The sequence below is a fragment of the Hemiscyllium ocellatum genome, chromosome 29 (genome assembly GCF_020745735.1).
Source record: "Hemiscyllium ocellatum isolate sHemOce1 chromosome 29, sHemOce1.pat.X.cur, whole genome shotgun sequence".
In the NCBI taxonomy this organism is placed as follows: domain Eukaryota; kingdom Metazoa; phylum Chordata; class Chondrichthyes; order Orectolobiformes; family Hemiscylliidae; genus Hemiscyllium; species Hemiscyllium ocellatum.
This window is the reverse complement of record NC_083429.1, coordinates 29,874,994-29,887,321: the sequence shown is the minus strand read 5'-3', so window position 1 is coordinate 29,887,321 and position 12,328 is coordinate 29,874,994. Positions and strand designations below refer to the sequence as shown.

Genomic DNA, 12,328 nt, shown 5'->3' with positions numbered 1-12,328 from the left:
TTCCTATTCAGTTGGACAAACTGTTAGGAATAAGCATAATCTGACCTTACCTTGTACAATTATGTGTACCCTTGATGTCCTGGGATGATTATGAGTTTGAACTGAGCAAGTGTATGGGCCTTCATCATACACGTCTACACCCACTATCTGAATGCTGTATTCTGTTTTGCTGTTAGTCACGATAACCACCCGAGGATCGAGCGACCACTTATCCTTCCCAGCGTAGAGTATGCTTGAGCGATTCAACCATGCCACACGTGTCACTCCACTGTCAATAGAGCACCTGAAATTAGATAAAAAAATAAAAACAAACATCAGAATATTGAAGACATATGAGCAATTAAAATAAAACATTATTTACGATGTCTTGTCATTTCCTAACTAATCACTGTGACAACTTGTGCAACTTTATCATGGAGCAATATATTGTTGTATTTAGGTTCTGAGGATCCTTAAGTAATGGTGAAATGCATCCACACAAAGGATAAATCACTTTCAGCCAGTGGAGATCTATTGATGTTGAGCAACGTTTTTGAATAATGGTCAGAAAGTATATCATCAATAAGTGCTAGATTTATTCCAGTCAGGCAGAATCTGTGGAAAGAACAAATTGTGCATTTGGAAACAGGGGTTAGTTAAATATTTGAAATATCTCAGCCTGAGAGATTTAGAAGTATAATGAAAGGAATGAAAGACACAGAGAACATGCACAATGCCGAGGTAATATAGAAAGAAAAACAATAATGTGAAAAATGTGAAGTGTACAATTTTATGATCCAGTTAGTTATACACATAGGATTCACATGCAGAATTATGTGGGACAGACAGCCCAGAAATGGCACCACTGTCCAACCATTTAATGCTGTTTTCCCCTGTTCATCCTGCGGATGTGGGTTTCACTGGCTAGGACTGCATTATTGCCATTGATTATTGTCTTTGAGGAGGTGGTTGTGAGCTGTCTGCTTGAACTGCTTTAGTCCATTTGGTCTAAGTGCACCCACAGTGCTGATAGGGAGGAAGTTGCAAGATGTTGACTCAACATGGAATGACAACCTAGTTCAAGTACTGATTTGAAGTCAGTAAATGGTTTGGAGGACAACTGGCAGGTGGTGGTGCTCTCATGTACCTGCTGCCCTTGTCCTTCTAGATGGTCATGGCCATTCATTTGGAAGGTGCTGTCTCAGGATCCTTAATGAATTTTCACAGTGCATCTTGTACATGGTAACACTGCTGTGAGTGTATGCAGGTGGTGGAGCAAGTTAATATCATTCAGTGTACCCTGTCGATGGAGAGTTATTCATAGATGTGTTACTCACTGCAAGATTCTTAGCCTCTGGCCTGCTCCTGTAACCCTATTATTTTTATGACTAGCGTCATTGCAATTTCTGGTCAATAGTACCCAAAGGAAGTTGACAGTAGGGATTCAGCAATGATAATGCAATTAACTGTCAAGGGACAATGGTTAGATTATATTTTGTTGGAGATGGTCATTGCCTGGTACTTGTGTGACACAAATCTTACTTGCCACACAAATGATAAATCACTTTCAGCCAGTGGAGATCTCTTGATGTTGAGCAATGTTTTTGAATAATGGTCAGCTTGTCAGCTCAAACTTGGATATTCCCAGGTTGGTTTACATTTTCTGATGGATTGTTTTGTTATCGGAGGAGTCAGAAATGATGCAGAACTTAGTGCAAATAGCAGCGAACATTCTGACGATAACCTATTGATGGAAGGAAAATTAATCGACAAAATAACTGTAGATGATGCCTGAAGTCATATCCTGGAGCGGAGATGATGACAGTCAATAACTACAATGATCTTACTCCATGCCAGGTATAATTCCTACCAGCAGAGGGTGCTCCCTCAATTTTGATTGACTCCAATTTTGCTTGGCCTCTTTGATACAACACTTGGTTAATTGTGACCTTGATGTCAAGGGCTGTCACTCTCTCCTCACCTCTGAAATTTAGTTCTTTTGTTGATATTTGACTGTGATGAGGTCAAGAGCTGAGTTGGCCAGGGGGATCCCAAACTCGGGTCAAACAGCAAATCACTACTGAGCAAATGCTGCTTGAAAGCACAACATAAATTCTATTATTATATTGATGATTGAGAGTAGGAGAGGTTGCGTTTGTTTTCTTTTTGTTCGCCAGGACATAACTGGTCATTTTTCTACATTACTGGCAGCTGGTAGTACTTTAGCTGTAAAGGAACAGAATGTCTGGGTGTGTGGAAGGTTCTGTAGCACAAGTCTTCAGTATATAGCTGATGCTGATGTTCCACTTGGGGATTTTCCCTACACTCCTCTATGAAATCTAATAACATGGTGATCTATTCCTGTTTCAGCAGTTTTGGGTCTCTAATCTAAGGAAGGATGTGTTGCATTGGTGGTTATCCAGAAGAGGTTTACAAGAAGGATCCTGGGAATGAAGGACTTGTTAGAAGAGGAACAGTTGAGGTTGTATTCAATGGAGTTCAGATAGATGAGGAGGAATCTGATTAAAACTTACTGATTACCGAGAGGCCTGGACAGAGTGGACATAGAGAAGATGTTTCCACTAATAGGAGAGACTAGGACCTGACAGCACAGCCTTATAGAGGAGAGATAACCCTTTAGAACTGAGATGAGGAGGAATTTCTTCAGCCACAGGGTGGTAATCAGTGGAATTCATTGCTGCAGAAGGTGGTGGAGGCCAAGTTTTTGAGTGCATTTAAGACAGAGATAGATTCTCGATTGTTAAGAGGATCAAGGGATATGGGGAGAAGGCATATTCAGAAAAAATATCAGCTATGATCGAATGATGGAGCGGGCTGAATGACTTAATTCTGCTCCTATATCTTATTGTCTTATGGAGTCAAATGTTTCTCGAGCTTCCCCTTCAATATAAATATGATGTAATGTGTCAACAACTGAGTTCATTATTATTAAAAAACACGCTCACAATGAAACATGTCTGACTTTAGTTCAAACTCTTGGAGGAATTGTAAGGCTCTCTTTAAAGACAAAGCGTTATGTTTGTTCATATCAATTCACATGAATCTGATGACTAATTAAACTCACTGGTGTAGGCACGGATTTTGTCCAGTCATGTAAAATGGGTGACAGGGAATAAGCTATCCATATTACATCTCCCTGATTGATATTTCCATTGGGCTCAATGGGTGACCGGATGTTGTTTATGAAAGATGGTCATATTTTGATACATTTCAGCCTGTTTGACCACCACCTCTGAAAACAATGAAAAAGCAGGCACACTGCCTTTAGTGGGTAATGCCATGATGCCTGAAAGCCCAGTTTTAGTGCTGGACATTCTTTGTTCCAACTGGGAAAACATAATTTAAAAACATGCCTCTCGTCTTCACCCTCTGCACATGCCTTATGCCCTGTCCACAACAACCAAATCCATCTGTCTGTCAACCTAAAGGATTTAAATACCTTACTAGGTTGATAGTTAAATTAAAAGTACCAACTTTTTTGCATGTATTCACATCAACTGTTAATAATCCTAAAAGTAATCTGAACTTTCCAAAGTTTTCCTGAACATCTCGAAAAGGGATATAACCGCTTCAAAGAACTCCAGCAGGTTTTCTCCTTCCCTTTTAAAATGTAAAGCCCACAAATCATGTTTTGACCATCCTATGTCCATTTCACAGATAAGCACACTGCAACCCACCCTCATTCCCCTGGCACACATCCCCACCACCACATCCTCAATGAAAGTCACTGTTGTTAGCTTCAGAAGCAAGACGTCCAGAATTGGATCTCCAACACCATCATGACTAATGCAGAGACCCTCTCAACCTTTGCAAACTTCCAGGCCAATGGGACCAATGTAGAAGAACTATCATCGCCTTGGACATAAAACACAATGTTGATTTTCTGCATGGCAGTCCAAATTAGTTTTTTTTGGATTAAAATAGAAACTCTGAGACCTTTTGAAAGCATAAGGACCCATGAAAAAATATAAAAACGGTTGGCATTAATAATCACATATAGGTCCCAGAGACTGCCAAAGTACACTGCAAACTTCAGCAAATGTTCATTTGTCTTCTCATAACAGAAGATGTCTCAGTGTATGTTCTTCACAATCCACATGATGAAGCCTTCAAAATGATTTTCCCTTGTTTTAATCGCCTGCAATTGCTAGTTCATGTTAGACCACCAGATGTATAAAAAAACTTGATTACTAAACCGAATTAAGAAGATACCTTCTGTTTTCACAATGAAATGAGGACCAAGTGATCCACATCCTTAATCAACAAAAATCAATTGCACATTTTTTTTGCAACAAAAACATGTTTCAGTGGAAAAAATAACTCCTATTAATTTAATCTTCTATTCATCCATTAAACCTTGTCCCTAAAGAAATGCAGGATTTCAACCACTATAGCTTTTGCTGAATATTTACCTAATTCAAAGCCACCAAGGAATTCATTTCCCATAACCAACCATCCACAAACATAATTCCATTCTCAATTATATCTTTAAAGCCATCAGGCATTGCCGCAATATAATCTGCTGCTTTAAACTGTTTTCTATGTTCCTCACTAAAAACACCTGCTCGATTGGCCATGACTATCCCTTGCTTACGTCATTGAGCTATTTCTAACCTAATCCCCATATGATTAGAACGCCTTGTTCTCTTGGCAACTTTTTTAACAAAAATAATTTAGTTCAATATATGACTGCGCCAGAATCATACAGTGCAAATCGAGGCCATTCAGTTTCTCACAACTGTACCAGCTTTTTGAATGATCTATCCAATTTTTACCACAGTTCTGTTCTTTCCAATGAGACTGCAAATTTCTCCTCTTCAAAACACACCCAACGTGAATGGTTTTTTTTGCTTCTTTTTTTGTCAGTTGCATGATTAACTATTTCATGATCATTTTAGTCCATAAATGCAGGAGGATATAATCTTCTGCCCCATAAAATATTTGAAAGAAAATTTACCTTCTTGCCCCCGTCAGGCTAAGAATGGTTAGAATGATACATTGCCTATTGATTTTTTTTATTGCAAACTGCTCTAATTTTATCATTCCTTTTAATTATATTTCTGGATTAGAACTGTGCTCTGCCTTGTTTAGCAAAGAGTTGTGGTAACATTGCCTGTTTTGCAGCAACTGTAGAAAATCAGCAACATAGATTGGTCCAGGAATTGCTGGTTAGGTTTTGTTCCAAAGTTGCAATCTCTCACGAGTTGTGAATCAGCACAAGTTGCTTAACGACTTTCCCCATCCTACTGTTAGTCTCTTAAACAGACACCAGCTAATTGTCATCCCCCACTTTTAAGATGTGGCATGTTATGAGACCAGGCTAGACCCCCCTCAAAGCATTTCAAGAAAGTAGCCCGGATCCGAACTTTGCGAGTTGTTTTAAGCAGGTGTAAAGTGGAATTTCCAGGAGGGATGCAGCTGCCCCAACTACTCAGGTTCAAACAAAACAGAATTTATTTGCAATATTACCGAATGAAACATAAACAAAAGAGAACAGAATATGGACTAACTTAACTGGTCCAGACACCCAACAGATTATCCCAACTTAATAATGTTGCTTCAATTAATTTCAACAATCCCCATAAATACACGGTCTTACAGGAGAGAGAGACAGAGATGCAGCATCGAACATCTTCTTCCATGGAGCTGTTTCTTTGACCAGCAGCCTCAAAAAACTGATGAGCAGATTTGAACCCAAACCAAACCAGACCAGAGAAAAGCTGAGCTGGGAGAATTGGCCACTCTCCTTTAATTGTACAACTGTTTTTAAAAACAAAATTTGGAAGTCTTTTGCCTGAAGCAGTATCTGTTAGCAAATTGGCCCTAAAACCCTCCAAACTAGACACTCCAGAAGGACTGCTCTGAAAAAAAAATCTAAAGACGACATAACCTTGTCAAAGGAGCAATATCATCACAGGCTGCATTAGCTTTCCGAAAAGCTGATAGTCCAACAGGTAGGAGTGCAAGCCTTTGGAGCAAATTTGCATCTGCAGATTTGCATTTACAGATACATTTTATTTTGTTCGAAAAGCACACAGTCTGCAGGCAGTCAGTCCGTGGGACATTTTATTAATTCCTACTTTGGAAATAGAGCCAGTCTGACTGAAAGTTGGAATACAGACAGACTGTAAGGTGCACTGTCTGAGCTGAGATGTAAAACCTTTTTTTTGTAAAACCTTAAGTTATCTTGGGAATGTGACTTGAAAGAAGTTCTGGGATTTACATATTAATGAATAGAAACCTGCAACCCATTTGAAGAGATTAAAGATTAACAGCAATCTAGGTTTATTTAATAAATTGCAACAGTTGTATGACACTTTGATCTTTTACTATACATTCTGTGTCCTATGATCCTGCCTCAGTGGCTACCTGATGAAAGAGCAACACTTCGAAAGCTTGTACTTCAGAATAAACAGTTGGACCATAATCTGGAGTTGTCCACTCCAGTACAATACTCACACCTCTACATCATTCCGTTAAAAAAAAATGGCAGCTATGTTTGGCACAGCGACATCCCAAGAACAGTAGTGTGATAATGATTAGACAGCCTATTTCTAAATGTTATCTGAGGGATAACGACTGGCCAGGAGAGCTTAAAGAGCTCAACAGCTCTTCTTTGGAACAGTAGTACAGGATTTTAATTTTAACTTTCATCTAAGAAAGCATGTGATGAATTGGTTGCATGTTTTATTGAAAGCTGGAGCCTCCAAATAAGGCAGCAGTTCCTTTGTATAGTAGTCCTAGATCAACCTGGAGTTGTACTCTAATCCCTGAAGTGGATTGCACCCACAAGACCAAGTGGTACACTGAGCCAGTTTATATAGTTGACTGTGCTGCAATGTACATGTCCACAGTCAACAGGCAGTGCAATTAGAACTTTATGCCCCAACTGTTGCAATGATGCCTGTAGCAAAAACAAAATGCACGGTGGAGCTGCAACTATCAGTCGCTCCCACAGAAAACTACTCCCTCGAGTTCTCCTTCTCTTCCTAAGTATGATACCATGATGCTGGTGTGCTGAGGTATAAATAAACCAAGCTTTTTTTAAAACAAAATAATAAATGCATGGCATCCTCCTGCTGTTTAAACAAAACACACAGCCTCTCGTGAATATTTTATTCTTCCTCACCCAATTATAATTTCCCTGATTAGGTTCTGGATCATAGAATCATTCCAATAAACCAACTTGAGTTTTCAACTTTGGTTCTAGAAACTGGCATTTTGTACCAAGTTATCATCAGTTATCTTCTAAAGTCACTACCATCTTGTTGCTGGTTCAATTCTGTTTGATAGCACAAACCTCTGTTTTCTACTAATGCATTCATCAAACAATTCCAGAATATTTTGCATTATTTGGCAAATGCAGTCAGACAACAGGATGTCGTAATTTGTTGCCTCATTATCGGTATTTAGGACACTCAAATAATTTGTTTATATTTAGTACCAACAACATCCACTAAATACCCAGAAAAAGAGCTATCTGTTAACTAAAACCATTCTCACTTCAACAACCAAACTTGGATTTATCACAGCCAAGACCTTAACTAGTAGGAGCAATACAGAACACATGGAACTAGAGACACAGGTGAGGAGAATTTTCTTGGTGCCTGAAGAATAATAGAAATTAACTAAAAAACATTATCTTCTTGAATCTTAAGTTATGAGCAAATTATTACATGGGAACACCTTCGTGACGCTAGGTCAAAATCCTGGAATTTTTTCCCTAAGGGCAACATGGATTAACCTACAGCAGGTGGTCTGCAGCAGTTCAAGAAGGCAGCTCACCACCACCTTCTCAAAGGCAATAAGATGTTGGCCAGCCAGCAATGTCCAGAATATTTTCTTCTTGCAACTATAGTTGATTCGTCAAGAATCCTTTGTTTAAGCATTTAAGAATTTTGTGTTTCCTGTTTTGTCTTCAACTTCAACAGCACAGGTTTCCTACTTTGAGATTATGCCCCAGACAATACATTGGAGGATCCATTCAGTCAGTCTGGCTACCATTGGTTTTAGTGAGTGGTAGGAACCGCTGCAACTATCCATTCTGGCCACTCTGCACACATGTGCGCATTTGAAAGTACTAAGACAGCCCTGTGACTGTGTGGCATCTCAGGTCTCCACAGTCTAGATCCTTTACTGGAGGGGTGGCAGCACATTCCACATTACGTGCGCATGTTATTTAATATACTCCTTTAAGCAAAACTTAAACTCAAACCTGCTTTCGAAACAGATACATAATAGATACAGATAAGAATGATCACTTAAGCTCATTCATTCAGAACATCCTCACAATTTGTGTATCACAGGATCTGAAATTTGTTATTAATGATTCAACATTTGAGCTGAAGACCCAAAATCCTTTTTGTTAATTACAATTACTGTTTATTGTGGACCACTTTGTACCAATCTAATTCAACAGTTTGCAACTATGATCCAGATTTTGCACTTGAAACATAACTTTATAATGCCCTGTAGAGGATAATGTTTAATCATAATTACTCTATGCTCACTTATTAAAAAGTTACACAGTTGCCACTTCATTCCGCTGATTAAGATGTATGTACAAGTGGTGCCAAGCGGACTCTGAGCTCCTACTTAAAACCAGTCCCTGGATGCCATCCTCAATTAAGTAATGACACAGATGTCACTGGAGAAGAGAGACTTTACACAGGAACTGTTGATTTGAGATATTGCTTGCCTAAAATTCTTGGCAGCAAAATAAGAAATTAAAGCAACACAAGGCAAAGAAAATATAATGCAAGTGAGAAATATTCACCATAAATAATGGAAAAGGAAGGAAGGAAGGAAAGGGAACAGCTTTATAACTGCAGTTTGACTTTTTTTTTTCCCTTTTTTGATATTTAAAATGCAACTTTAATTCTTATTTCCATTCCACACACGTAGTCAAGAACATATATCGGTCTCTTTTAATACAAAGAAGAACCATTGTAACATAATTAGCTTAACAGTGGGAGCCACTAAATACCAGGTGCTATAACCAGCTTGATTTACATAGAATCTACAGCACCAAGATAGCACATTCTCTGTTCCTTTCGTGTCTGCTGTCTATCTCTGAAGACTACGGTGATGTTAAGGCATATTTTTGAGCCTGAGCAGCCCAATCTTTTCTGTGTCAGTCCCTGTTGTACATAAACTAGGAAATGCTTTGTGTTGACAGTGGACAGTTAATGTTGAGATTGAAAAGATACATTTCATTCTCCAGTATCAAAGTTTTCCAGAATGGGATTTGAACTCTCAACCTCTGGGATGCCCGTTCAATATAATGAGTACTCAGCTACAATCATATCCTCGCAGAGACTAGATTACCTACAGTGTATAAGCAGGACCTTCAGCCCAACATGTCCACACTAACCCTCTAAAGAGTAACCCACCCAGACCCATTTCCCTCTGACTAATGCACCTATCATTATGAGTAAAAAATGAGGTCTGCAGATGCTGGAGATCACAGCTGCAAATGTGTTGCTGGTCAAAGCACAGCAGGCCAGGCAGCATCTCAGGAATAGAGAATTCGACGTTTCGAGCATAAGGGCTTATGCTCGAAACGTCGAATTCTCTATTCCTGAGATGCTGCCTGGCCTGCTGTGCTTTGACCAGCAACACATTTGCAGCACCTAACATTATGGGCAATTTAGAATGGCCAATTTAGCCTGTGGGTGGAAACCAGAGCACCAGGAGGAAACCCACGGGGAGAATGTACAAACACCACACAGACCGTCACCCAAGTTTAGAATTGAACCTGGGTCCCTGGTGCTGTGAGGCAGCAGTGCTAACTACTGAGCCACCATGTCACTCTGAGATGAAATGAGAAATTTTAGGTGATACCTGCTTGCATGAAACCATCATGAGTCAATTCAGTTTTGCATATATAAAATCCTGTGAGTTCATGCAGTACACTAGAGGTATTTCTCAGTTAAGCAATTAAATTGGGACATAGAAATGTGACTGTGGGGTAGCTTTTTGCATTAATGACTAGGTCACTTCATATCATGGCTACACAATTCAGTTTCCCTTGGTATTATAAATTTAATGGCATTGCAGTTTTGCATTGGGCTATTATTATCCGTTCAGATTTAAGGTCATCAAACTGAAATACTAACTCCTGCTTCTCTCTCCACAAATGTTGTCTAATCTGTTTAATATTTCCAGCTTTTTTGTCTTTTATTTCAAATTTCTCTTACGTCTGTATTAAAGTCATTTTCTGCAGTAACACTTTCTTATGATGACATGGACAATACTACAAGATTACATTTACACATACATTACCATTTGATAGAGGCCATTTCTATCAAATATATAGTACAAACAAATCTAATCAAGTAACGTCTGTTCAAACCACACAAAATTGCGAAAGTTCATCATCAACTCTTTTGTTCAGAAAAATTATTTCTGTTCCCTTAAAATCAATGAGTAATGCAGTACCATTGCCATAAGGAAACTGCAAAATGTTCTTGTAAATCTCAAGTGCCACATGGTGTCTCATGCAGCAAGAGTTTGTTTATTGCTCATTAAAGAGGAGCAGGTACAGCACACAAAGTAGTGACCCTGATGGGGTTGGCTGTCCTTGTAAGAAAGTAGAATGCTTTTAGCATAAAGCTGTAAATTTGTCACGCATTTGCTATTGTACATTGGCCTACAGCTGGTCTCAGCAGCAGCACAGCTCCATGATAAAGTGTTTGGCTTCTCGTTTTTAACAACCTCTCTATAAATAGGTGGCTTCAGATTGACATTAGCCTGTTGTAGGAAGGCTGACTGTTACCAGGCAGAAAAAGGCCTTGAACATTTCACATTGAAGATGTAATTTTTTCTTTTCTCTTTTGGCTTTTAACTTTGTATATTTCCATAAGACAAGTTGGCAACTAAATTAAGAAGTACTGTCCTACTCTCTTCCTCTGCCCTGTCCACTAGCTATGACCCATTTACATCACAGGAAATCCCTGAGAATGATGTTCAAACCAAGTCTTTAAGCAACTCCAAATTCTTGAAGCCTGTCTCTTTGATGAAGCATTTGGTTCCCTTACGAACATCTCCTTATGCAGCTCCCGGTAAAACTTGCTTGATGATACCTTTGCAAAGAAAAACCAGATTGAATTTGAAACATTAACTCAGTTTATCTCTTCACAGATGTTGCTAGACGTACTGAGTTTCTCCAACACTTCCTATATTGAACCTGACATTTAGTTAGTTTAGTGAGAGGAGATGTCTTCTCATAACCGAGCCTGCAAGCCTTTTAATAATTTTAAACATTTAATTGTGATTATTATTCTAATTTTCAGTGAATACAGGTCAATTCTATTTATCCTTGTATGCTATGGACCAACGTTACATTTTGTTTTTATTTCCCACTCCAAGAACCTTCTTAGGAAAGGAGACCAAAACCAGAAACAGTATGTGATGTCATTTCTTGCACTGCCTGAAACATAGAATCTGAGTACACCCGATATATGAACTCACACAACATCCGCCATAAATATGAAGTTCTTGTTAAGAATACTCATACATTGTCTCAGTTCCATGCTTACAGCTGTTACTATGCATTAATACACACAACAAACTGTGAAGACACAGCACTGAATCGATTGCAGAGGTAGTAAGTGAAGGTGAACTCAATATTTTTATACAGGACTATAATATGTTGTTTTATAATGTAACTGTCTTAAATGTATACTGCCAATCTGGGATGGAATTGGTTTTATTCATTCATGGATGTAGATGTCAATGGTTGCAACAATAGTTATTGCACATCCCGAGTTTCCACCAAGATGGTGGTGGTGAACTGCCTTCTTGAACTGCTGCAGCCCAGCCACTACAGCTACAAACCTTCAGGAGGGAGTTTTGATGATGTATGACTTGGCGGAATGTTAAAGATGATCTTACAATTGGTGGAGTTCCCATGCATCTGCTGCCTTGCCCTTCTAAATGCCATCTTGAAGATTTTGAGAAATGCAGCTGTGACTATTGCCTTTGACAGCTTGTTCTATTGTGGGATTGTCCTTGGGAAGGAATTTGTTGATTGAACATCTTGCAATCAAATGGTCTTTGTAGTTTGTGTGGACAGCCAACTTATGATTTATCATTGTGGAAGCACCAGGTACTCGTGACTGTTACTTCCCAGCAGTCCATTTCATATTTTATACAGAACAAGGTCAATTTATTTTTCTCCCTCCTTTTCTGTGGTGATTTCCATTCCAAATTTATGAATAGGTCTGACACGGGTAAATTTTCCACATTAATTGGTGCATTGCACATATGCTTGAATCACTTTAAACTGATTCTATCTCTTGGCAAATAAGAATCCAAGCCACAACTT

The 12,328-nt window shown here is 38.8% G+C and overlaps 1 protein-coding gene across 4 annotated transcripts in view; it reads right to left on the bottom strand.

Annotated features, from left to right (window-relative positions):
- opcml (opioid binding protein/cell adhesion molecule-like) overlaps window positions 1–12,328 on the bottom strand; it is a 1,024,953-nt gene that overhangs the window by 572,548 nt on the left and 440,077 nt on the right. For all 4 annotated transcript variants that reach the window (XM_060847054.1, XM_060847056.1, XM_060847055.1 and 1 more), the window contains exon 2: window positions 51–283. In XM_060847054.1, the coding sequence (XP_060703037.1) occupies window positions 51–283 (233 nt within the window). The remainder of the gene's footprint in view (window positions 1–50; window positions 284–12,328) is intronic.